The 27,087-nt window shown below is 58.0% G+C and overlaps 1 protein-coding gene across 1 annotated transcript in view; it reads left to right on the top strand.

The window, feature by feature from the left end:
- The first annotated feature begins 431 nt into the window (after positions 1-431).
- The window catches only part of OPHN1 (oligophrenin 1), a 52,307-nt gene continuing 25,651 nt past the window's right edge, over positions 432-27,087 (top strand). Inside the window, exons 1-6 of the mRNA XM_029067860.2 lie at positions 432-585; positions 14,479-14,574; positions 17,737-17,798; positions 20,079-20,150; positions 26,363-26,464; positions 26,621-26,731. Coding sequence (XP_028923693.1) covers positions 432-585; positions 14,479-14,574; positions 17,737-17,798; positions 20,079-20,150; positions 26,363-26,464; positions 26,621-26,731 — 597 coding nt within the window. The remainder of the gene's footprint in view (positions 586-14,478; positions 14,575-17,736; positions 17,799-20,078; positions 20,151-26,362; positions 26,465-26,620; positions 26,732-27,087) is intronic.

The raw sequence follows: 27,087 nt of genomic DNA, 5'->3' as shown, positions 1-27,087 counted from the left end.
CGGCCGCGGGGAAACGGGGAGCCAGGACAGGAGCAGGAGCAGGAAAAGGGGGAACGAGGGGAGGAGGAGCGGGAAAAGGGGAGCGAGGGGAGGAGCAGGAAAAGGGGGAGCAAGGGGAGGGGCAGAAAAAAAGGGAGAGCCAGCGGAGGAGGAGCAGAAGGAGGAGGAGCAGGAAAAGGGGGAAAGAGGAGAGGAGGAGCAGGAAAAGGGGAAGCAAGAGGAGGAGGAGGAGCAGGGAAAGGGGGATCCGTCCATTCATTCATCCGTCCGTCCGTCCGCCCGCCCGCCCGCCCATCCATCCATCCACGCACCCGATGGTACCGACTGAGCGCTTACGGTGTGCGGAGCACTGGGCCGAGCGGTCGTCCAGGAGCAGGGCGGGTGTCTGATCGGTGGGCGGGTGGCGCGGGGGTCCTCCGGGCTGGGCGGGGATGGGTCACCCCCCGCTGGAGTTCAGCGACTGCTACCTGGACAGCCCGGACTTCCGCGAGCGGCTCAAGTGCTACGAGCAGGAGCTGGAGCGCACCAACCGCTTCATCAAGGACGTCATCAAAGACGGGGCCTGCCTCATCGCCGCCATGAGAGGTCGGTCCTCCGGCCCCCCCCCACGACCCCCACGACCCCCCACGACCCCCCGCGCCAAGGACCGGCCCGGGCCTGAGGGGGACGGCCCAGGGGACGAGGACCGGGGGAGGGGGCCCAGGGGCCTGTCCCGGGAGGGGTCGTTCGAGGGGAGGGGGCCCAGGGGGGCTGGCCCAGGGGAGGGGTCCTTAAGGAGTCGTCCGAGGGGGGCTGTCTGAGCAGAGATGTCCGAGGAGGGGTGGTCCGAGGGGAGGGGGTACGAAGGGGACTGTCCCAAGGGTCTGGCCGAGGAGGGGTCGTCCGAAGGGAGCCGTCCCAGGGGAGGGGGCCGAAGGGGGTCGTCCGAAGGGGGCCGTCCGAGCGGAGGGGGCCTAGGGGCGTCGTCCCGATAATAATGATAATGATGGTCCGAAAGGGGCTGTCCGAGGTGGTGTCGCCCGAGGGGAGCTGTCCGAGGAGGGGTGGTCTGAGGGGAGGGGTCCGAAGGGGGTCGTCCCGGGGGGCTGTCTGAGCACAGGTGTCCGAGCAGAAGTGTCCGATGGGGGCTGATCGAGCAGAGGGGTCCAAAGGGGGAGGTCCGGAGGGGGGATGATAATAAGAGTATTTGTTAAGAGCTTAGTATGTGCCAAGCGTTGTCCTAAGAGCTTACTATGTGCCAAACGTTGTCCTAAGCGCTGGGGGAGATCCAAGGTCGTCAGGTTGCCCCACGTGGGGCTCCCAGTCTTCATCCCCGTTTGACGGATGAGGGGGCGGAGGCCCAGAGAAGTGAAGTGACTCGCCCAAGGTCACACCGCCGACAAGAGGCGGGGCGGCATTAGAACTCAGGACCTCCGAGTCCCAGGCCCGGGCTCTTACCGCTGAGCCACGCTGCTTCTCTCGGTTCCCCGAGGGGGAGGGTCGTCCGAAGGGGGCCGAGGAGGGGTCGTCCGAGGGGGGCTGTCCGGAGAGGGCCGTCCAAGGAAGGCTCATCGCGGGGGGGGGGGGTTGTCCGAGGGGAGGTGATAATAATAAAGCTATCTCTTAAGCGCTTACTATGTGCCAGGCACTGTACTAAACCGTCGGTAATGATGCTTTTCCTTAAGCGCTTACTATGTGCCAAGCGCTGGTCTAAACGCTGGGGTAACCAGGTCGCCCCACGTGGGGCTCTGTCTTCATCCCCATTTTCCACATGAGGTCACCGAGGCCCAGAGAAGTGAAGCGGCTCGCCCAAGGTCACGCAGCAGACAAGTGGCGGAGGCGGGATGGGGACCCACGACCTCTGACTCCCAGGCCCGGGTTCTACCCACCCGCTAGGCCACGCCGAGGGGGGCTGTCTGAGGGGGTCATCTGATGGGGCCCTGCCCCTTGGGGTCCCCGGATAAGAGGAGGAGCAGATGCGGCTCTGCGCTCTCTCTACAAACCCTCGCCCACCGGCCCATCTGCTCCTCAGGCCTGTAGACCCCACAGGGACACCCCTGGGAGGTGGGGGGTGGATGTCTTTGCGGGGTGTGAGGATGCCTTTGTGGTACGTGTGGGGGTGGGAGGGGATTTTTTGTGGGTTGTGGGGAGGGTGGGGGAGTTTCTGTGGGATGTGTGAGGGTGTGAAGTTGTTTCTGTGGGATGTGTGGGGGGGTGAGGGTGTTTTTGTGAGGTGTGAGGGTGTTTTTGAGGGACATGTGGGGGCATGAGGGTGTTTCCGTGGGGCGTGTGAGGGTGTTTTTGAGGGACATGTGGGGGCATGAGGGTGTTTCCGTGGGGCGTGTGAGGGTGTTTTTGAGGGACATGTGGGGGCATGAGGGTGTTTCCGTGGGGCGTGTGAGGGTGTTTTTGAGGGACATGTGGGGGCATGAGGGTGTTTCCGTGGGGCGTGCGAGGGTGTTTTTGAGGGACATGTGGGGGCATGAGGGTGTTTCTGTGGGGTGTGCGAGGGTGTTTTTGAGGGACATGTGGGGGCATGAGGGTGTTTTTGTGGGACATGGGTGGGGGGTGGGGGTGTTCTGTGGGATACGTGGGGGTGTTCTTGTGGGATGTTTGGGAGTGTCTGTGGGTGTTTTGGAGGGAGGTTTAGATGTGGGATGTGTGGGGGTACGTGGAGGTGGGATGTGTTTGGGTGTTTTTGTGGGACGTGTGGGTGTTCGTGTGGGTGTTTCTGTGGGATGTGTGGGCGTCTGAGTGGGTGTTTTTGTAGGATGTGTAGGGGTGGCGGTGTTTTTGTGGGTAGCGTGGGATGTATGGGTGTTGTGGTATGTGTGGGTGTAATGTGGGTGTGTGGGGGATGGGTGTGTTTGTGAATAATGTAAGACACAAATTGCCGTCGGGAAGCAGCAGAGGAGAGGCGGCGGTGGGGGGAACGGCAGGATCACCGGGTCGGAAGCGGCCCCTCTCCCACCCCGGCTCACGGGGAGAACCGGGGTTTCGTCCCCGATTCGCAGAGGGGGAAACTGAGGCCCCGCGCAGTGAGGTGACTCGCCCACGGTCACAAGGCGGGCACGGTAACGAGGCTGTCTCTAGCGTTGACCACGTGCCGAGCGCTGGGGTCGACCGGAGATCAACTGAGCTCGGAGGAGGAAACTGAGGCCTAGAGAGTTGAAGGGACTTTCCCCGGGTCCCACAGGGCGGGCCGGCGGCAGAGTCGGCATTAGAACCCGGGTCCCCGGGCTCCCAACCGAGGCCCGGAGGGCGGAGAGCTGCCGGCTGGGCTTCGGTGGTGGGGGGAAGAGGGAAAATGGAGAATTTCCCGTCGTTTCCGTTCCCTCCTTGTTTGTCTGAAACGAAGCCAAGGTCTAGTCCTCCAAGTGCAGGTGGGGTCTTGGGCCGGACCCACGGGGTGAATTCACTTTTCCGGCCGGCTTCCCCTGCGAGACTGGACGCTCCTTCGGGGCAGGGATCGTGGCTACCCGTTCCGGTGTCTCTCCCAAGCGCTCAGGGCAGTGCTTTGCACCCGGTAACTGTCGGCTCCTCGAGGGGAGAGTCGCCTCTTCTAACTCTGTTGGACTTCTCAAAGCCCGGGCATGGGCGTCGGAGGACCTGGGTTCTAATCCCGGCTCGGCCGCTTATCGGCTGTGTGACTTCGGGCCAGTCACTTCACTTCTCTGGGCCTCGGTGACCTCATCTGGAAAATGGGGATGAAGACCGTGAGCCCCACGGGGGACGACCTGATCACCTTGCATCCCCCCCAGCGCCTAGAACGGTGCCTGGCACATAATAAGCGCTTAACAAATACGATCATTATTATTATTATTGAGGGCGGGCATCCTGTCTACTGTTACCCTCTCCTCAGCGCTCAGTACAGTGCTTTGCACCCAGTAGACTGTCAGCTCCTCGAGGGCAGGGAACACGTCTCCTAACTCTGTTATCCTCTCAGGACAGTGCTCTGCACAGTGCTGATGTTCAGCACATCCCACACTGACTAGTTTCTATCCCGGTGCTTAGTACGGAGTTTGGCACACAGTAAGCGCTTAAGAAATACCGTGATCATTCTTATTATTATCATCTCCATTTTACCCATGAGGAAACTGAGACCCAGGGAAGCAGCATGGCTCAGTGGAAAGAGCGTGGGCTTTGGAGTCAGAGGTCATGAGTTCGAATCCCAGCTCTGCCCCTTGTCAGCTGTGTGACTGTGGGCAAGTCACTTAGCTTCTCTGTGCCTCAGTGCCCTCATCTGTAAAATGGGGATTAAGACTGTGAGCCCCACGTGGGACAACCTGATCCCCCTGTGTCTACCCCAGCGCTTAGAACCGTGCTCGGCACAGAGGAAGCGCTTAACGAATACCAACATTATTATTAAATGACTTTCCCCACTCCTCAAGAAACTCCAGTGACTGCCCATCCACCCCCGCATCGAACAAAACCTCCTCACCACCGTCACGTCGCTTACTACAGCCCAGCCCGCACACTTGGCTCCTCTCATGCCAACCTTCTCGCTGTACCTCGATCTCGTCTATCTCGCCGCCGTCCTACCCTCTGGCCTGGAACGCCCTCCCCCCTCACATTCATTCAGCCATCCAGTCGCATTTATCGAGCGCTTACCGTTTGCAGAGCACTGTACTGAGCGGTTGCGAGAGGACCATTCCACAGTCCGTATCAGACAGTTAATTGCTCTGCTTCAAAGCCTCACCTCCTCCAAGAAGCCTTCCTTGACTAAGCCCCCTCCCTCCCTTCTGCGTCCCCCTGACTTGCTCCCTTCATTCATTCCTTCGAGAAGCAGCGTGGCTCAGTGGAAAGAGCCCGGGCTTCGGAGTCGGGGGTCACGGGTTCGAATCCCCGCTCTGCCACTCGTCAGCTGGGTGACTTTGGGCAAGTCACTTCACTTCTCGGTGCCTCGGTGACCTCATCTGTAAAATGGGGATTAAGACTGTGAGCCCCACGTGGGACAACCCGATTCCCCGGTGTCTACCCCAGCGCTTAGAACAGTGCTCGGCACATCGTAAGCGCTTAACAGATACATTATTATTATTATTCATCCTTAGAACAGTGCTCAGCGCTTAGGATAGTGCTTGGCACATAGCGCTTAAATACCATCATTATTATTATTGTCCTCCCTCCCAGCCCCACAGCACATAAGTACATATCTGTCATCGATTGATGGATCGATTGATGTAATGACTGTCCTCCCTTCTGGGCAGGGAGCTCCTTGTGGGCAGGGACTGTGTCTATTTATGGTTGTATTGCCTTCTCCCAAGCATTTAGTACAGTGCTTTGCACACAGTAAGCGCTCAATCCATAATAATAATGGTATTTTTTTAAGCACTAAATACGACTGAATGAATGAACGAGGGCCTCAGGAAGGCGACCCAGCCTGGGCGGGCTCCACCACCATCATGACTCATCATCATCATCATCACAAATGAATAATAATAATGATAATAATGGTCATTATGATCATTATCAGAGTGCTCATTAGAGAAGCTTCGTGGCAATCGCCATTTTCCTTCCTCCACCGACGGCGAGCCCCCTGTGCCTGACCTTATTCTCCTGTATCTGCCCCAGTGCTTAGCACAGAGTAAAAGCTTAACAGATGGCAGAGTCACTGTTATTGCTGGGCACTTCAACTCAGCGGTATTTAGCGAGCGCTCACTGTGCGTAAGGCACTATTTTATGTGCTTGGGAGAGGACAGCATAATAATAAACAGACGCATTTCCCGGCCCACAATGAGCTGAAAGTCTAGAGGGGGAGACAGAGATTAAAATAAATAAATACAGGACAGATATGGACATGAGGGAAGGGGATGAATAAAGAGAGCAAGTCAGGGTGACGCGGAAGGGAGAGGGAGAAGAGGAAAGGGGGGTGCTTAGCCAGGAAAAGCTTCTTGGAGGAGATAGGCCTCCGGTGAGGCTTTGAAGAGGGGGAAAGTCAGCGTCTGTCAGATATGAGGAGGGAGGGTGTTCCGGGCCAGAGGCGGGACGTGGGCGAGAGGTCGGAGGCGAGACAGACAAGATCGGGGTACAGCGAGAAGGTGGTTATTAGAGATGTCAAGCGGGTGGGCTGGGTCGTAGAAGGAGGGAAATGAGGTGAGGTAGGAGGGGGCCAAGGATGAGGCTTTAAAGCCACTGGGGAGGAGTTTTTGTTTGATGCGGAGGTGGACGGGCAACCCCGGGTGATTCTTCAGGAGCCGGGAAACGGGTCCGGAACGTTTCTGTCGAAAAATGATCCGGGCAGCAGAGTGAAGTAATAATAATAATGTTGGTATTTGTTAAGCGCTTACTATGTGCCGAGCACTGTTGTAAGCCCTGGGGGAGATACGGGGTAATCAGGTTGTCCCACGTGAGGCTCACAGTCTTCATCTCCATTTTACAGATGAGATAACTGAGGCACAGAGAAGTGACTCACCCACAGTCACACAGCTGACGAGCGGCAGAGCCGGAATTCGAACTCATGACCTCTGACTCCCAAGCCCGGGCTCTTTCCACTGAGCCACGCTTGAAGTCTGGAGTGGGGAGAGGCAGGGGAGGCAGGGAGGTCAGTGAGGAGGCATCCAGGGGCTTCTAATAATCATGGTGGCATTTAAGTGCTTCCTATGTGCCGAGCACTGTTCTAAGCGCTGGCGGAGATACAGGGGAATCAGGTCGTCCCACGTGAGGCTCACGGTTAATCCCCATTTGACAGATGAGGTCACTGAGGCCCAGAGAAGTGAAGTGACTCGCCCCCGGTCACCCAGCTGACAAGAGGCAGAGCCGGGATTCGAACCCGTGACCTCTGACTCCCAAGCCCGGGCTTTTTCCACTGAGCCACGCTGCTCGGCCGCGGGCGAGGAGGAGACTGGCCGTCGGTCAGTCCGTCGTATTTACTGAGCGCTTCCTGGGTGAAGAGCACTGCACTAAGCGCTTGGGAGAGGACAGTACTAGGGGCGCTCAGCTCCCAAGGGCAGGGTAGCCGTGGGCCCTGGGTTTGGTAGAAACCCTTTTGGCAGCCGGACCTCTAGCGTCCTCCAGGAATCGGTATTAACCATGGTATTGATGAAGCGCTTACTATAATAATAATTATGGTATTGGTTAAGCGCTTACTATGTGCAGAGCACTGTTCTAAGCGCTGGGGTTGATACAAGGTGATCACGTTGTCCCCCGTGGGGCTCACAGTCTTCATCCCCATTTTCCAGGTGAGGTCACTGAGGCACAGAGAAGTTAAGTGACTTGCCCAAAGTCACACAGCTGCTAAGCGGCGGAGCCGGGACTAGAACTCACGACCTCTGACTCCTAAGCCCGGGCTCTTTCCACTAAGCCACGCTGCTTCTCTACTTTGTGCAGAGCACTGTACCGAGCAGTGGAGGGGAGCGAGTCAGGGCCCGGGAGTCAGAGGCCCCTCGGTTTTAACCCCGGCTTCTCCACTGGTCCGCTGCGTGACCTTAGGCAGGTCACTTCACTTCTCTGGGCCTCAGTCCCCTCACCTGCTAAATGGGGATCCGGTGGCCGGAGGGAAGGGAAGGGGGTGGTTGCCACAGTGCTTATCTCGGCGGTGACGGTAAAGGCCCGGAGCCAGCGGGCCTTTATCCCCGGCCCGGTGGACACCGAGCACGCCGGCCGTGGTCACCGCGGCGTTTTCCTCGTCGGCGACGGTCCGCGAGCGGGCGAGCGGACGCCGAGCCTGCCGGGGGTGCGGCCCCTCGGTGGCGGGAGGGAAGGGGGTGGTTACCCCGACGCTCTGGGTGGGGTGACGCCCCCGGGAACGCGCACAGAGCCCCTCCGCTCGGCCCCCACCGCCAAGGGGCTTCGGGCCCGCAGACATCCGGGGCCCTGGGCCTCTGTCCGGTGCCGTCAGGCTCCTCTCCGCGGGGCAGGGGTGGGGCTGGTGGAGGGCCAAGCCTCCCGCCCCCCGCCCCATTCACGTGTGTCCTGCCTGGGTTCAGAGCCAGACTTAATGAGCCACAGCTTTCCTCCACCGGCCTCCGTTCGCTCTTGGCCAGACGACAGCCGCCCACCCCCATCTCTTCGTCTCTTTCCCTCGCTCTCTGTCCCTGCTCCTTTCTGGCCCCTTTTCTCTGTCCCTACCGCTGCTTTCCGTCTCTATCTCTCCGTCTCTTCATCCCTTTCCATCTCTACCTCTGCTCTGTGTCTCTATATCTTCATCCCTTTCCATCTCTCTCTGCCTCTACCTCCGCTTTCTGTCTCCATCTCTCTGTCTCTTCGTCTCTTTCCCGCTCTCTCTTTCTGTCCCTTCTCCTTTCTGTCTCTCTCTGTCTCTTCATCTTTCCTTCTCTCTGTTCCTGCTCCTTTCGGTCCCTTTCGGTCTCTACCCCTGGTTTCTGACTCTCTCTCTCTCTCTTCATCCCTGTCTCTCTGTTTCTACCCCTGCTTTCTGTCTCTCTTTTCTCTTCATCTCTCCATCTGTTCTCCTTTCTGTCTCCATCTCTGTCCCTGTCTCGCTGTCTCTCCCCCACCTTCTGCCTCTCTCTGTCTCTTCGTCTCTTTCCCTCTCTCTGTCCCTGACCTCTATCTCTACCCCTCTGTCTCTCCCTATCTCTCTGCCTTCATCTCTTTCCCTCTCTCTCTGTCCCTCCCCCTTTCTGTCCCCGTATCTCCATCTCTACCCCTGCTCTCTGTCTCTCTTTTTCTTTGTCTCTTTCCCTGTCTGTGTCTCTCCCTCTCTGTCTCTGCCCTGCTCTCTGCCTATGCCTCTCTCTGTCTCTCCCTTTCCTCTTGCTTTCTTCCTCCGCGTCTCCTTCTTTCTCTCTGTCTGCTTCCCCCTGTGTCTAACTTTATCCTCAGTCTCTTTCTGCCCCCACCCCGGGGTGGCTGCTTCTCTGTGTCTCTGACTCTGTGTGTGTCTCTTTCCCCTTGTGAGTCTGCAGGGAGAGGCAGGGGAGGCTGTCCGAGCGGGGAGGGAAACCGAGGCCTCTTCCCCGGTAGTAAGAGGGCAGAGGAAGAGGCCTCGGTTTCCCTCCCGGTCAGGTAGCTTCCTCTCTCGGCCCCGACGGAAATCAACGCATCCATCATTAGTTTTGATTGAGCCCCTGTGAGCAGAGCACTCGACCGAGCACTTGGGAGAGCACAATAGAATTAGGAGACACAATCCCTGCCCTCAAAGCGCCGACAGCCTGCTGCATGCAGAGCGCTGGACTGGATGCCTGAGAGATGATCAAAACAGTATCCGTGGCATTTACTGAGCACTTACTCTATGCAGAGCACTGTACCGAGTGCTTGGGAGAGTAACAATAATAATGTTGGTATTTGTTAAGCGCTTACTATGTGCGGGGCACTGTTCTAAGCGCTGCGGGAGATACAGGGTCATCGGGTTGTGCCACGTGAGGCTCACAGTTAATCCCCATTTTACAGATGAGGGAACTGAGGCCCGGAGAAGTGAAGCGACTTGCCCACAGTCACACAGTTGACAAGTGGCAGAGCCGGGAGTCGAACCCATGACCTCTGACTCCGAAGCCCTGGCTCTTTCCACTGAGCCACAATTCAACAGAGTTGGGGGACACATTCCCTGCCAACGATCACTTAATATTTGTTGAACGCTGACCGTGTGCAGACCTTGGGAGAGTCCAGTACAATTTAGGCGGCAGATTCGATCCCTGCCCACAAGGATCGTCCAGTCTAGAGGCCCTGAGCAGTGTCCAGGCTGGGCTCGGGCACAGCCGCGCCGTCCTCTGGGGAGGAGCAGTAGCAAAGAGGACGAGGATGTCAGACTTTCCCAAATGCTTAGCACAGTGTATCGCCCAGCCCGTCAAAGACTGTCTCCATCTGTTACCGATTTGTCCGTTCCAAGCGCTTAGTACAGTGCTCTGCACATAGTAAGTGCTCAATCAATACTACTGAATGAATTGGGTGCTCGGCAGATACGCTTCCCGCCCATCCTCTCTTTCCAGGCCAGGAAGTTTTCCATCTCCTGGTTCCCTCTAGACTGGATGCTTGTTAACAGTAATGATTATTATCATTATTATTGTGGTGGTATTCATTAAGAGGGTGGGCCAGGCTGCAGGCCAGGGTCTTCTCCTCTGTTCCTGGGAATAATAATAATACTAGCAATAATAATAACGACAATAATAATAATTATGGCATTTGTTAGGGCTTTCTGTGTGCCGGGCACTGTCCTAAGCACTGGGGTGGCCACAAGCAAATTGGGGGGGGGGACACAGTCCCCGTCCCACACGGGGTGCACAATCTTAATCCCCGTTTTCCAGATGAGGTAACTGCGGCACGGAGAAGTGAAGTGACTCGCCTAAGATCACAAAGCAGACAAATGGCGGAGCCGGGATTAGAACCCATGACCCAGGAAGCGAGCACGGCTGCGGCGTCGGAGAGAGGAAATAACCGAGGGTCGCTCCTCCCCTGGATTTTTCTTCCCTGGCCGCGGGGAAGAGGGGGACGCCGGGTTCCTTCCCACCCTCACCCCGCCCCTCTCCCACATCGGCCGCCCCCGTCAGCTCAATCCCTCTCCCCGGCTCCACGGGGCCGGACTCCCAACCTCTTACCCCGCACTTTCAAACATTCCAACTTCCCCACACCCTGTCGTTCAAACACACCGGCTGTTCCTCACTTCCTCCTTCCTGTGGTTGACAGATTACTTTAGTGTCTCCTCCACCGTTCTGTCAGCTCTCTGCGGACAGGAACGGTCTCTGCTGACTCTACCGTCCCCGCCTAAAGTGGCAGAATCCCGAAATGAAGGGGCGGCGGGAGGCCCGGGGCCCGCGACCCTACCCGGGATGCCCTCCCCTGTCCGGCCCCCACACCGGGTGACCCCTCCCCCTCTCCCCTCCAGATTTGGCCGGGGCGGGTGGACTGTTCGCGAGCGGCCTTCCGGGCCAGCGTTGGGCGGACGTCCAGGCGAGGGACGGGGCCGGTGCCGTCCTCTCACCGGAGGGCCGGACGGCTTCGCTGCCGGTTGATCCTCGGCCGTGCCCTCTCGCTCTGCCTCTGTCCCTGCCTGATTTGCTCTGACTTCCTCGGACTCTGCCTCTCCCTTCCTCCCTCTTTCTCTGACTCTCTTCCTCGCTCTGTCTCTCTAACTTGCTCTCTCCCTCGCTCTGTCCCTGTCCCACTCTCCGGCTGTCCGTCTCTCTCTTCCTCGCTTTGTCTCTCTTTCTCTGACTCGTTCCGTCCCTGACTCTCTTACTTGTTCTGACTCTGGCTCTTGCCGACTATCTGGCTCTCTTTTACTCTGTCTCTGATGGTCTCCGTCTGAATCCCTTTCTCATCTCCGTCAGACTGTCTGTCTGACCGTCTCTCATTCTCTCTTACTGTGTTTCCGTCCGACTTGCTCTGTCCGATTCACTGTTCCTGCGTCTCTTACTCGTTCTGTCTCTCTGTGCCTCTCTTATCTGATTTGTCTCTCTCTGGCTCAATCTCTGCCCGACTCTCTCTTGCGGTCTCCATCTCTGACTTGCTCTGTCAGACTCTGCCCCTTTCTGACTCGATGTCTCTGTCTGACTTTCTTTGTCTCTGAGTCGTTCTTTTTCGGTCCGACTTCCTCTGTCTCTGTCGGTCTCTGACTTGCTCTGTCTCTGCCTGTCTTTTGCTGTCTCTGACTTTATCTCTGAGTCTCTCTCTGCCGATCTCTCTCTCTCTCAGTCTCTGTTCCTATCTAACTGTCGGACTCTCTGACTCCGACACCATCTGTCTGTCTCTGACTCCATCTGTCTCCACCTTTGTCTCTGGATCCCTCTTTGTCTCTGTCTTCCTTTGTCTTTGATTTTTCTTTGCCTCTCCCTTTCTCTCCGTTTCTGGTCTCCCTCTGCCTCGGTCTCTCTCTCTCTCTCTCTCTGTCTCTGGATCCCTCCTCATCGCGGTCTCTCTGTCTCAGTGGTACTTATTGATCGCTCACTCTCGGCAGAACCCCGGACTAAGCTATGGGGAGATTACAGTCCAACAGAGTCGGTGAACGCATTCCCCGTCCACAACGAGAAGCCGCGAGGCCCAGTGGCCCGCCAGTCAGGAGGAGCCGGGTTCTAATCCCGGCTCTGCCACACGCCTGCCGTGTGACCTTGGGCAGGCCACTTCACTTCTCTGTGCCTCAGTTATCTCATCTGCAAAATGGGGCTGGAGACTGTGAGCTCTATGGGGGACGGGGACTGTGTCCCACCCAACTGGCTGGTATCCACCGCAGCGCTTAGAACAGTGCCTGGCACATAGTAAGTGCTTCACATTATTATTAGTAGTATTGTGAGTAGTAATAGAAATACCGTAATAATCAATAGGATTGTTAAACTAAAAAATAAATCAACAGTGGTATTTTAGCACGTCCTATGTGCCGGGCATCGTACTAGCCACTGGGGGAGATCCAAATGCGTCAGGTCAGACACGGTCCCTGTCCCACATGGGGCACGCGGTCTGAGTCGGTACTAACAGGATCTAACGCCCAATTTGCAGATGAGGAAACTGAGGCCCAGAAGAGTGAAATGACTTGCCCGAGGTCACGCAGCAGACAAGTGGCGGAGCTGGGATCAGAACCCAGTTTCTCAGAGTCCCAGGCCCTGGCTGTAGCCACGAGGCTACGCTGCTTCCCTGGTGCAGCTGCGTCTGACGCACCCGGCCCCCTCCCCAGCCCCTCCCAGCCCACGGGCTGAGCCTTCCCAGCCGGAGGGCGGCCGTCCGGGAGGACGAATCGGTGGGACCCGTCGCTAATCCGAAAACGGAATTCCAGCCGGCCGTGGCCAGGGCCTTTCCCCCGGACCCGTCGGCCGCAGGCCAGCTGGCCGGCTGACCGAGTGACCGGAATTTTCCTGCCTTCTTTCCCGCCCGACGCGGGCCAGCCAAACCGCGGGCTGGGGGAGTCACAGGAGCGTCGATGACCGCGCTGTTCGGTAACGGCCCGCTCGCCCGATTTGCTTGGATCCACCCCGGCGCTTAGTAGGCTGCCTGACACATAGTAAGCGCTTAACCAACACCACAGCTATTATTATTATTAGGTAGAGAGTAATGAAGTGACTTACTTGCCCACGGTCACACGGCGAGCAAATGCCAGAGCCGGGATTAAAACCCAGGTCCTCTGACTGCCAGGCCCCGGCCCTTTCCATCAGACCATCAATCAATAAATCAGTCAGTGGTATGTATCGACCACTTATTAGGTGCAGAGCACTTTACGGAGCGCTTGGACAGAATCGGCAGACACGTTCCCTGCCTCTAATGAGTTTACGGTCCAGAGGGGGAGGCGGCCGTTAATACGAATAAATGAGCAGTTTGTCATGTATAATTTAAAGGTATGTACGCATGGGCTGTGGAGATGGGGAGAGTATCGAATGTACAAGGGTCACAGACCCAAGAGCGTAGGCAGAAGGGAGAGCGAGCTGGGGAGAAGAGGGCTAAATCAGGAGGAGGCGTGACCTCAGTAAGGCTTTGAAGGTGGAGAGGGCGGTGGTCCGGCGTATATCGAGGGGGGAGGGAGTCCCAGGCTAGGGGGAGGACGTGGAAAGGGGTCGGCGGCGAGCTCGGGGCGTAGCGAGCTGGCGGTAGAGGAATGAAGTGTGCGGGCTGGGCTGGAAACATGGGCTGGATGTTTTCCTCGTTAAATGTTCCGGGCGGCAGAGCCAGGTCTGGACCGGAGTGGGGAGAGGCAGGAGGCCGGGAGGTCAGCGAGGAGACCGAGGCAGTGATCGAGGCGGGAGAGGGAAAAAGGACAGAGCAGGGAGGAGGGAATAAGAGAGGAGGGGGGAGAAAGGAGAAGAGGAGGGAGAAGGGAGAGAGAGGAGGGAGGAGGGAAAAAGAGGAGGGAGAAAGGGGAGAGGATTAGAAAAAGGATGAGAAGCCAGGTCGGCTGACTCTCCAGGCCCAGGCGCTGCCCACCACGCTGCCCTGAAGTGGGGCGGGTTGAGGCCTAGCAGATTTTGGCAGAGAGGTTTTCCCCGCGCCCGTCGGCGGGCCCCGCGGCGGCCAACGTCTCCGCGTGCCATCCGCGTGCCCGAGGGTGGAGCCCCTGCCCTCCCGGCGGCCGGGGGGACGGGCCCGGGGCCGAGAGCACAGAGGCCGGGCGGGCCACCGGTCCCGGACCACCCCCGCCGGCAGCAGTGACGCACGGGGTCCCCGGCCCCAACCCGCAGGCCTCTCCGCCGTCTTAGCCCTCATCGTCGTCAGAGACCACCCCCCCCCGCCCTCATTCATTCATTAATTCAATCGGATTTATTGAGCGCTCACTGTATGCAAGGCTCTGTACTAAGCGCTTGGGGGAGGACAGTAGACCAACAAACACCGTCGGAGATCCCTTCGCCCTCCTCATCACTGTCATCGTCACCTGTACGGACGAGGCCTAACTCAGGATTAACGGGCCATCTCTCTCCCTCTCTTCCTCTGTCTCTGTCTCTCCCTCTCCACCCATCTCCATTTCTCTCCCTCTCTCTGTCTCCCTATCTCTGTCTCTCCCTCACGCACCCGTCCCTCTCCGTTCCTCTGCCTCCGTGTCTCTGTCTCTCCCTCCCACACTCCCTCCCCCTCTCTCTTTCACCCTGGCCGTCTCTCACTCTGTCTCCGTCCTTCTCATCTCCCCAGGTTACTCCTCGGCGGTGCAGAAATTCTCCCAGACCCTGCAGTCCTTCCAGTTCGACTTCATTGGGGACACGCTGACGGACGACGAGATTAACATCGGTCAGTGGTGGTGGTGGTCCCCGATCCGGCTCTGAGGGGCCGGCGGGGGGAGGGGGAACCCCCTCTTCCCTCCCCCCCCCGCAACCCACGCTCCCTCCCCCATAGGTGGGCTCCTTCCCCGTCCACACCTGCTGAACCATGGAGTCTCTCCCACCTCCTCCGGGAAGCCTTCCCTGATCTTCCATTCATTCAATAGTATTTATTGAGCGCTTACTATGTGCAGAGCACTCTACTAAGCGCTCAGAATGTACAGTTCGGCAACAGATAGACCTGCTCCACTGTTCTCATCCCAATCCCTCCCTTAGCCCTTAAGCAATTATTATTATTATTATTAATAACCCAACTTCACTTGTCTCGCTAGGTGACCTAGGACGTCCCGTCATTTCTCTGTGCCTCAGTTCTCTCATCTGCCAAATGGGCTTCAATATCTGTTCTCTCTCCCACTTAGACTCTGAGCCCCATGTGGGACCTGATGATCTTTCATCTACCCCAGCGCTCAGTACAGTGCTTGGCACCGAGTAAGCGCTTGAGAAATACCATCGTTATCATTAACGGTCGTTATTAGTGTTATCACCGTGATTATTATTGTTTGCTGAGCACTTACCCTGTGTCGAGCACTGTTCCGCCACTTGTCAGCTGTATGACTTTGGGCAAGTCACTTCTCTGGGCCTCAGTTACCTCATCTGGAAAATGGGGATGAAGACTGTGAGGCCCACAAGGGACAACCTGATTACCTTGTATCTACCCTGGCGCTTAGAACATAGGAAGCGCTTAACAAATACCATCTTATTGTTATGATTATTCCAGGATAACAATAGACACATTCCCTGCCCACGAGGAGCTTACCATCTATCAATCAGTAGTAATAATAACGTTGGTCTTTGTTAAGCGCTTACTATGTGCAGAGCACTGTTCTAAGCGCTGGGGTAGGCATAGGGGAATCAGGTCGTCCCACCTGGGGCTCGCAGTTAATCCCCATTTTCCAGATGAGGTAACTGAGGCACAGAGAAGTGAAGTGACTCGCCCACAGTCACACGGCTGACAAGGGGCAGAGCTGGGAGTCGAACTCATGACCTCTGACTCCGAAGCCCAGGCTCTTTTCCACTGAGCCACGCTGCTTCTCAGTAGTATTTATTGAGCGCTTGCTGAGTGCAGAGCACTGTAGCAAACACCTGAAACACTCTGCTAGATTCAAGTAATCAGCTCGGACACAGTTCCCGGCTTATACGGAGCTCACTAAGAGGTCCCCGTTTTACAGATGGGGAAAGCCGAGGCCCAGACTTGCCCAAGGTCACCCGGCGGGCAAGTGGCGGAGCGGAGACTAGACTCTTCTGGTCAGTGGGCGGAATTCATTCGGCCGTGTTGGACTGGGTCCAATCCAATTTGTTTGAATCCACCCCGGCGCTTAGAACAGTGCCCGGCCCAGAGTAAACACTTAACAAATATCCCAATTATTATTATTATTATGAGACGCCGCATGGAGTAAGGGATAGAGCCTGGGAGTCAGAAGGTCACGGGTTCTAATCCCAGCTCCGCCTCCTGTCCGCTGCGTGACCTCGGACAAGTCACTTCTCCGTCCCTCGGTTCCCTCACCTGTAAAATGGGGATCGAGACTGAGCCCCCTCTGGGACGGGGACCGTGTCCACTGCGTGACCTCGGACAAGTCACTTCTCCGTCCCTCGGTTCCCTCACCTGTAGAATGGGGATTGAGACCGTGAGCCCCCTCTGGGACGGGGACCGTGTCCAACCCGCTTAACTCGGACCCGCCCCAGCGCTTCGAACGGTGCCTGGCACATGGTAAGCACTTAGCAAGTACCAGAATGATGAATTATCGTGATTATTATTCACAATAAGCCTTTCCTGAGGGCGGAGCCTCAGGCCAGGCCGCGGCCCAGCTGGACGCCGGGAGTCCGCGGCTCGGGCCAGCAGGGCCCGCTGCCAGCAAGAAGGGAGCGGCTTTCTTGGAGCGAAAATGAGGAACGGAGGGAGACGAGGAGGAAAAAGAGCAAACGGGATTAGGCGCTACAAACACCGAGAACAGCCAACGCGAAAATGGCAGACTCTTTGCGGGTCCAGGGTGACTGGGATTCGGGCTTCCTCACCGGTCTCTTCACCAAAACACTCTCTCCCTCTCGGTGACCTTCCCCATCAGTAGGGATTCCCAGTCTTCATCCCCAGGCGACGAAGCAGCATGGCCTAGTGGATTCATTCATTCATTTAATAGGATTTATTGAGCGCTTACTATGTGCAGAGCACTGGACTAAGCGCTTGGAACGGACAGTTCGGCAACAGGGAGAGACCGTCCCTGCCCGCTGACGGGCTCACGGTCTAATCGGGGGAGACGGACGGACAGAAACAAGACAACTTAATCACCGTAAATAGAATCAGGGGGATGGACACCTCATTAACAAAATAAAGAGGGTAATAAAAATCTAGTCAAATGAGCCCGGTGCCGAGGGGAGGGGGAGAGGGGGAGGAGCAGAGGGAAAGGGGGGAAAGGGGGCTTAGCTGAGGGGAGGTGAAGGCGGGGGGGAGAGAGGGAGCAGAGGGAAAAGGGGAAGCTCAGTCTGGGAAGGCCTCTTGGAGGAGGTGAGCTCTCAGTAGGGCTTGGAAGAGAGTTGGTTTGGCGTTTAGCAGGAGCCTCGGTGTCAGAAGGACCCGGGTTCTAATCCCGGCTCTGCCTCTTATCTGCTGCGGGACCTGGGGCCGGTTACTCCAATCCTCCGGGTCTCAGTTCCCTCACCTGTAAAATGGGGGTGAAGACCGGGAGCCCTCCTGTGGGGCAGGGACTGTGTCCAACCCTATCATCCCGTATCCATCCCAGCGCTTAGAGCAGTGCCTGGCGCACAGTAAACAAATAGCATTTTTTTTAAAAAAACGAGGAAACCGAGGCTCAGAGAAGTGAAGTGACCCAACCAAGGTCACCCAGAAGGCAAGCGGCGGAGCCGGGATGAGAACCCAGGTCCCCCTGACTCCCAGGCCCCGGGCTCCTGCCCCTAGGCCTTGCTCCTCGAATCCAGCCGGCCGTCCGGGTGGGATGGAGTTACGCCAGCTGAAATGGAAACGGATCTCCCCCTTCCCGAGGCCTCCCCTCCTGCAGCCTCACGCCAACGCCGCCGCCGACTCCTTAACCGCTTTCTGTCTTTCATTCTCCCCCTCCAGCCGAATCCTTTAAGGAGTTTGCCGAGCTCCTCCGGGAAGTGGAAAACGAGAGGATGATGATGGTAGGTGTTCGGACCGGCTCAGGGCACCCGGGCCGGCCCTGGGGCGGAGGCTGGGAATAAAGCGATGGTATTTCCCGAGGACTCCCCTTAGTTCGGAAAACAGCCGTCACCGGGGGCGGCCGCTCCTGGCTCCAAGTCCCCCGGGGCGGCCTGGATCTCTCCGTGGCTGCGGCCGAACCCATGGACTGGGGGCGCGGGGACCTGGGTTCTATCCATTGGGCCACACTGCTTCTCATCTGGGGGTCCCAGGCGGGAGGGGAGCGTGCTCCGTGTGATAATAATAACGTTAATATCTGTTAAGCGCTGACTACGTGCCGAGCACTGTTCTGAGCGCTGGGGGAGATCCAGGGTCATCAGGTTGTCCCACGGGAGGCTCACGGTGAATCCCCCTTTTCCAGGTGAGGGAACTGAGGCCCAGAGAAGTGACTCGCCCACAGTCCCACAGCTGCCAAGGGGCAGAGCTGGGATTCGAACCCATGACCTCTGACTCCCAAGCCCGGGCTCTTTCCACTGAGCCACGCTGCTTCTCTAGACTCTCAGCTCCCTGTGGGCAGCGGATGGAGGTGTCCCAGCGCTTAGCGCCTGAAGCGGCGTGGCCTAGCGGAGACCAGCCCGGGCCTGGGAGTCACGAGGACGTGGGTCCCGATCCCAGCTCGGCCACTTGTCTGCTGTGTGACCTTGAGCCAGTCACTTCACTTCTCTGAGCCTCAGTTCCCTCCTATAACAGGGGGATTGAGATTGGGATTCATCCCCTCGATTCTATTTATCGCCATCGTTCTCGTCCGTCCGTCTCCCCCGATGAGACCGTGAGCCCGTCAAAGGGTCAGGGACCGTCTCCATCTGTTGCCGATTTGTCCATTCCAAGCGCTTAGTACAGTGCTGCGCACGTAGTAAGCGCTCGATAAATACTATTGAATGAATGAATACGTGGGACCTTCATTCAATCGTATTTATTGAGCGTTTACTCTGTGCAGAGCACTGTAAATAAATAAATGATGGCATTTGTTAATAATAATGTTGGTATTTGTTAAGCGCTCACTATGCACTAAGCGCTGGGGGAGATACAGGGTAATCAGGTTGTCCCACGTGAGGCTCACAGTTCATCCCCATTTTACAGACGGGGTAACTGAGGCACAGAGAAGTTAAGTGACTCGCCCACAGTCACGCAGCGGACAGGCAGCAGAGCCGGGATTCGAACCCATTAAGCGCTTAGTATGTACAAAGCACTGGGGGGGGGGGGGATACAAGGTGATCTGGTTGTCCCACGTAGGGCTCACAGTCTTCCCCATTTTCCAGATGAGGTCACTGAGGCCCAGAGAAGTGAAGTGACCTGCCCAAAGTCACCCAGCTGACGAGGGGCGGAGCCGGGATTAGAACCCATGACCTCCGACTCCCAAGCCCGGGCTCCTTCCACTGAGCCACGCTGCTCTGGACAGTACAACAGTTCACAGACACATCCGCTGCCCACGACGAGCCTACAGTCTAGAGGACTGTGTCCAACCCGATTATCTTGTATCCACCCCAGCGTTTAGCACAGTGCCCGGCACATGATAAGTGCCTAACAAATGACACAGTTAAACGCCACAACGAACTGGTGAGCGCTTAGCAGCTCAGTGGAAAGAGCCTGGGCCTCGGAGTCCGGGGTCACGGGTTCGACTGCCGGCTCTGCCCCTCGTCAGCCGGGCGACTGTGGGCGAGTCACTTCGCTTCTCTGCGCCTCAGTGACCTCATCTGGAAAATGGGGATTAACGTGAGCCTCACGTGGGACGACCCGATGACCCTGTATCTCCCCCAGCGCTTAGAACGGTGCTCGGCACATAGTGAGCGCTTAACAGATACCGACGTTATTATTATTAGTAGTAAATGCCACAGTCACACCGCTGTTTGGTCTCAGGGCCGGGCTTCCCCCCGACTCCCGGCACGCCCGTCTCCCACTCCCAGGACGCCCGGATCCCGGCCCAGAGGGGCGGGAGGAGTTCGGCCGCCTCCGGCCGGGGTGAGGACGGGGCGGGAAGGCCTAGCGGGCAGAGCTGGGGCCTGGGAGTCGGGGGACCTGGGTTCTAATCCCAGCTCTGCCGCTTGTCCGCTGGGGGACCTGGGGCGAGTCACGTGCTCCTCGGCTCCTCAAAATGGGGACGAGGGAGGGTCTCCGTGGGGACGAACAGGACACGGTCCCGTCCCCCGCGGCCCGAGACCGAGTCTGCCAGGGTGGGGGGAAGGAGGGGCGGAGAGGGGGTCCCCGGGGGGGGCCGCTCCCACCATCTCCTCTCTTGGCCACAGGTGCAGAACGCCAGCGACCTCCTCATCAAACCCCTGGAGACCTTCCGCAGGGAAGAGATCGGATTCACCAAGGTAGGCCGTGCCACGGCGAGGCCCCGGCCGGAGGAAGTTCCCGGCCCGGCTCCGTCGCCCGCTGGGTGACCTCGGGCGACTCACTTCACTTCCCCGAGCCTCGGCTTCCTCCTCAGTTAAATGGGGATTAAATCCGTGAGCCCCGCGTGGGAACTCGTGGCTACCTCAGCTCTTAATACAGAGTCTGGGGCAAAGTAAGGCCCTCAGCTCTCAGAGTTGGGTGCATAGAAAGCCCTTAACGGATACCGCGACTGTTATCATTAGGAGGGAGGACGGCGTCTGGAAGGGCCTCCGAATTAGGAGCTGGGGTTTGGAGAGCGGAGGGAAGCCCCGCTGCCCTCCCCCAGCATCGGTCGCCCGTTCTTCCGTCCGACATTCCGGGAGATCCAGGCGCGGCCTCTGGAACCGGACCCTTCCGTGCCTCCCCGACTGTCCCGACTTTTCCGTCCGCACCCACCTGTCTCCTCCCCTGCAGCCCCCCCCCCCCCCCGACTTGTACCAAGCCCCCGGGGAGATCGAAGTCCCCATCCGTGCGGGGCCCGGATCGGGACGCCCCACCGGAACCTCCGTGAGCCGTGGCAGCCGGAAGACCGGTGGTAACGGGTGGAAGCCGTAATATCAACGGCAGCAGTGACAGAACCGAGTAGTATTCGTTCATTCTTTCCTTCGGTCGGATTTACTGAGCGCCCGCTGCGGGCCCCGGACTAAGCGCTGGGGAGAGGACGATACGACAGTAAACGGACCCATTCCCCGCCCACAGTGAGCTGACGGTCGGAGGTGGGAGACGGACATCAACACAAGTGATAACGACGGTTTTGGTTAAGCGCTTACTACGCGCCAAGCGCTGGGGGAGATACGAGGTCATCGGGTGGTCCCCCGAGGGGCCGACGGTCTCCGTCCCCATTTCCCAGAGGAGGGAACGGAGGCCCAGAGAAGTGAGGTGACTTGCCAGGGTCGCACGGCAGACAGGTGGCGGAGCCGGGGTAAGACCCAGTCCGGGGCGTCGACCGGTACATCGACGGTATTTCCCGAGTCGCCCCGGCGTGCACAACGCTCCACTGAGCGCTTGGGAGAGCCGTCTACTCAGTGGACGTGATCCCTGCCCTCGAGGAGCCGAGGGACTGCCGCGTGCGGAGCCCCGGGGCGAGGACGGTGGAGTCGCGGGGTTTAGCGGGGCCGGGCGAGGGACGGTCTCCGCGGCAAGGAGGAGCGGATGCTGCCAGTTTGGAAGGGTCGGGTGGGCGCGGTCGGGGTGGGGGTAGAAGACTGGGTACCCTCGCCCCACCCCGGCGCCCACCCTCCCCCCGGGGCTCAGCTCCAAGGGAGCAGGGAGACCCCCCGCCCCCCAGCCGTGCTGCAGAGAAGAGGAAGGTCAGGTGGCCACGGTCAACGCGGCCCTCCCGGCCGACCCCCGGGGCCGGGCGTCTGCCCGTCCGCCCGCCGGACCCCGGGGTGTGGAAGGAGGCGGGCGTCGAGGGCTTCTCGGAGGCGGAGTCCTGGCACAGAGCCCACTCTGTGCCCCCTTTCTCCCCTTCCCCCGCACCACGGGGATTATTATTACAGCTCCAAATACGTACGTGACGCAGATAATCATGTTGGCATTTGTTAAGCGCTTACTATGTGCCGAGCACTGTTCTAAGCGCTGGGGGAGACACGGGGGAATCAGGTTGGCCCACGTGGGGCTCACGGATGGGATGGGGGGTTCGGAAAATCAGGGTTTGACCGGGGAAGGCCTCTTGGGGGAGGTGCGCTTTTTAGGAGGAGAATGTGGGGGACTGTCAGATATCAGCATGGCCCAGTGGGAAGAGCCCGCGCTTGGGAGTCAGAGGTCATGGGTTCGAATCCCGGCTCCGTGGCTTGCCAGCCGGGTGACTTTGGGCAAGTCACTTCACTTCTGGTGGGCCTCAGTTACCTCATCTGGAAAATGGGGATTAAAACTGTGAGCCCCACGTGGGACAACCTGATCACCTTGTATTCCCCCAGAGCTTAGAACGGTGCTCTGCACTGAGTAAGCGCTTAACAGATACCACCATTTATTTTTATTTTATATCAATCGGTGGCATTTATTGAGCGCTTTCGGTGGGCAGATATCTACAGTGCCACAGAGTTGGGAGACCTGATCCCTGCCCGCGGAGAGCGTACCGTCTACGGGGGAAGACAGGCATTAAAATAAATTCGAATACGGACATCGTAATAATCACGGTATCCGTTAAGCGCTTACTATGTGCCAGGTTTACTAAGTGCTGGGGTGGATCCAAGCAAATCGGGTTAGACCCGTCCCACGTGGGCTCACAGCCTCAGTCCCCATTTGACAGATGAGGGAACTGAGGCCCAAAGAATAATAATAATAACGTTGGTATTTGCTAAGCGCTTACTACGTGCAGAGCGCCGTTCTAAGCGCTGGGGGAGATACAGGGTCATCGGGTCGTCCCACGTGGGGCTCACAGTCTTCATCCCCATTTTCCAGATGAAGGAACTGCGGCACAGAGAAGTGAAGCGACTCGCCCACAGTCACACAGCTGCCGAGTGGCAGAGCCGGGATTCGAGCCCATGACCAGTAATAATAATAATGATGGTATTTGGTAAACACTTACTATGTACTATGTGCCATGCCCTGTTCTAAGCGCTGGGGTAGATACAAGGAAATCAGGTTGTCCCATGTGGGGCTCCCAATCTTCATCCCCATTTTCCAGATGAGGGAACTGAGGCCCAAAGTCACCCAGCGGACGATCGGTGGAGCCGGGATTAGAACCCGTGACCTCTGACTCCCCAGCCTGGGCTCTTGCCCCTAAGCCACGCTGCCTGTCTGTCCGTCTCCCCCGATAAGACCGTGAGCCCGTCCAAGGGCAGGGACCGTCTCTATCTGTTACCGATTTGTCCAGTCCAAGCGCTTAGTCCAGTGCTCTGCACGTAGTAAGCGCTCGATAAATACTACTGAATGAATAAAGCGGATCTCAGCAGCCCACCGTCCTGCCCCCGGGCCCTGATTCTGGGGTTCAGGCCCCAGCCCACCATCCCAGCGTGAAGCAGAGGGGAAGGCGGCTCAGTGGAAAGATCCCGGGCTTGGGACTCCGAGGTCACGGGTTCGAATGCCGGCTCCGCCCCCTGTCAGCTGGTGACTGGGGACCAGCCGCTTCACTTTTCGCGCCTCAGTGACCTCATCTGTCAAATGGGGCTTAACTGGGAGCCCACGTGGGACAACCTGACGACCCTGGATCTCCCCCAGCGCTTAGGACGGTGCTCGGCACATAGTAAGCGCTTAACAGATACCGATATTCTTCTTCTCCCGCCTCCCTGACAAGAGGCATCGCTGCCTGGCTGGCTTCCAGCCTGCCCGGGGGGAGCAAGTGAGAGCTTTCTCCAGGGGAAATTCGGCTTTCCCTTCCAGCTGCTGCTTTTTCTTCTGCTTTTGTTCCTCGGTGCCAGGCCCATTTGCATCATAACGAGCCTTTGTGTGACGGAGAACTCACTCAACTGGCAGCTTTTTGGGGGGGGGAGAGGGTGGGCTGCAGCTGACACCCCGCAAAATTCACCTCCGGGCCACGCTAACCACCTTCCCAGAGTCTTCTGGGGGCCAGGTTAGGGCTGAGGGGGACACAGAATAATCGATTAACGAACCCCACCCTTATAATAATAATAATAAGGAGCCCACGGTCTAGATTTGTAGGGAGACATTAAAATAATAATAATAATGTTGGCATTTGTTAAGCGCTTACTATGTGCCGAGCACCGTCCTAAGCGCTGGGGTAGACGCAGGGGAATCAGGTGGGGCTCACGGTCTTAATCCCCATTTTACAGATGAGGGAACCGAGGCGCCGAGAAGTTAAGTGACTTGCCCAAAGTCACACAGCTGACAAGTGGCCCTTACAAGGTGAGGGAGATGGCAGATTTCCCAGATCGATACGGTGTGGGGGAGAGTGGGCAAAGAATCCTCAGTGTCGTCAGCGAATCGGGGCCAGGGAGTCAGAAGACCTGGGTTCTAATCCCGGCTCCGTCACTTCTCCTCAAGAAATACGACCGAATTGAACGACTCTGCTGTGTGAGCCTGGGCGAGTTACCGTGCTTCTCTGCGCCTCAGTTTCCTCCTCTGTAAAATGGGGGTCATCCTCCCCCCCCCCCCCCCCAGTTTAGACTGAGCCCCAACCGATTCCAACCTGATGATCTGGGATCTACCTCGGCGCTTAGTACTGGGCTTGACCTTTGGTAAGCGCTTAACAAATGGCCTAACTATGTGAGTGACGCCCCCCGCCCCGAGACCCCCCAGCCCTTCCCTTCCCTCTCAGCTCCCCCTTGGCCTCCTCTTCATTTTTAGCTATAGCAGCTGCCGCTTCTCCATCCCTGAACAGCTGCAGCAGCCAGGGATCACGGGAAGCGGCGTGGCCTAGTGGGTAGAGCCCGGGCCTGGGAGTCAGAAGGACCAGAGTTCGAATCTGGCTCTGCCACTTGTCCGCCGTGGGACCTCGGGCGAGCCGCTTCTCGGTGCCTCAGTTACCTCCTCTGTCATATGGGGATGAAGTCTGTGAGCCCCACGTGGGACAATCTGATTATCTTGTACCTATCCTGGCGCTTAGAACGGTGCTTGGCACATAGTAAGCGCTTAACAAGTACCATTATTATTATTATTATTCTCTATCCCTCAGTTTCCTCATCTGGAAGATGGGGATTAAGAGTGTGAGCCCCATGTGGGACAGGGACTGTGTCCAACCTAATTAATTTGTATCCACCCCAACGCTTAGAACAGTACTTGGCACACAGTAAGCACTTAACAAGTACCAACATTATTATTACTCTCTGGGCCTCAGTTCCCTCATCTGGAAAATGGGGATGAAGACTGTGAGCCCCACGCGGGACAACCTGATTATCTTGTATCCTTCCCAGCGCTTAGAACAGTGTTTGGCACATAGTAAGAGCTTAACAGATACCATCATCATCATCATCATTATTATTTTAGGGCCTCAGTTCCCTCCTCTGTAAAATGGGGATGAAGAGTGTGAGCCCCATGAGGGACAGGGACTGAGTCCAACCTGATTCACTTGTACCCACCCCAACGTTTAGAACAGGGCTTGGCACATAATAAGGGCTTAACAAGTACCGTCATTATTATTACATGCTAAGCACTGTACTAAGCGCTGGGGTCGAGACGAGATAATCAGGTCCCCCGTGGGGCTCGCAGACTGAGAGGGCGAACAGGGATCGAATCCCCATTTTCCAGATGAGGAAACTGAGGCACAAAGGAGTGAAGTGCCTTGCCCAAAGCACACAGCAGGTACATGGTGGAGGGGGGATTAGAACCCAGGCCCCCTGACTCACCTACTTTCCACAAGGCCACGTAGATACTGCCCTCAAGGAGCTGTCGGCCTTTTGTGTGCAGAGCACTGTGTGGAGCACTTGGGAGAGTCCAGTGGCGCTGGGAGACCTGATGATGACGCTGAAGACGGTGGTATTTTTAGGCTCTCACTCTGTGCCGAGCACTGTTCTAAGCACCGGGGTAGATACGAGTCAGTAGATACGGTGGCCGTCCGACACGGGGCTCACGCTCTTAATCCCAGTGGAAAGAGCCTGGGCTTCGGAGTCAGAGGTCATGGGTTCGACTCCCGGCTCTGCCACTCGTCAGCTGGGTGACCGTGGGCCAGTCGCTTCACTTCTCTGGGCCTCGGTTCCCTCATCTGGAAAATGGGGATGAACCGTGAGCCTCACGTGGGACGACCCGATGACCCCGGATCTCCCCCGGCGCTTAGAACGGCGCTCGGCACGTAGTAAGCGCTTAACAGACACCAACATTATTATCATTATTCTTTGGGCCTCAGTTCCCTCATCTGTCAAATGGGGACTGAGCCTGTGAGCCCCACGCGGGACAGGTCTAACCTGATTTGCTTGGATCCACCCCAGCACTTAGTAAACCTGGTACATAGTAAGCGCTTATCCCCACGTTACAGATGAGGCACAGAGAAGCGACGGGCCCGAGGTGGCACAGCAGACGGGTTGGCGGAGCCGGGGTTAGAACCCGCGACCTTCTGACTCCCAGACCTGCGGCCTGTCCGCTAAGCCGAACTACTTCGCCTGTGTCCTTGAATCCGTCCCCCTTAAGCGTTGCCAGTCACCCCACGGCTTAGCTTCTGGAAGGAACAGGGTGGGAAGCAGCATGGACAGTGGTTAGAGCAGAGGCCTAGAGGTCAGAGGCTGATTCCCGGCCCCTCTCCGCCGCCGGCTAGGAACGCAAGAAGAAATTTGAGAAGGACGGCGAGAGGTTTTACTCGCTGCTGGACCGGCACCTGCACCTCTCGTCCAAGAAGAAGGAATCCCAGTTGCAAGAGGTCTGACGGCCGCCCCCCGGGACCCTCTGGGTGGGGGGGGCGGGACGGTTCTCCCGCGGGACGGGGGGCGGGAATCTTGTCCATCCGGCCTCAGGCCGGGCTCCATCCTCCGCCCCTGACCGCCGGCGGCCCCGGGATCCGTTCCGCGCCCCCCAGGCTGACCTGCAAGTGGACAAGGAGAGGCGCAGCTTTTTCGAGTCCTCCCTGGACTACGTACACCAGATCCAGGAGGTCCAGGAGTCCAAGAAGTTCAACGTGGTGGAGCCGGTGGGTGGTCTCCGGCCGACCGGAGGAGGAGGCCCAAATCCCGAGGGGGGGAGGAGGAGGAGGGGAACCAGGACGGGACCCCCTCATGACAGGGAGTCGACTCCCTCTTTCCTTGGGGGCTTGAGCCGGGGACGGGGGCGAGTCCGAGCCTCCCCTCCCTCTGTGCGCCCGGCGGGCCCCCCCCCCCCCCCCCGGCGGCCTTGTGGACCCGGTGTCCGGCTGCTGACCGCTCCAGAGCAGCCGTTGGGGCTCTGGCGAACGTCCCCCCGCCGCAGCCTAAACGCCTCTCCTCCGTCCGCCCTTCTCTCCACGCCCTCGGCCCTCCCCGTGCCCGCCGTCCGTCCGCGCCCGCCGTC

The sequence above is a fragment of the Ornithorhynchus anatinus genome, chromosome 6 (assembly GCF_004115215.2).
Source record: "Ornithorhynchus anatinus isolate Pmale09 chromosome 6, mOrnAna1.pri.v4, whole genome shotgun sequence".
Lineage (NCBI taxonomy): Eukaryota > Metazoa > Chordata > Mammalia > Monotremata > Ornithorhynchidae > Ornithorhynchus > Ornithorhynchus anatinus.
Note: the sequence above shows the minus strand (reverse complement) of the source record. Positions and strands in the feature narration are given on the sequence as shown.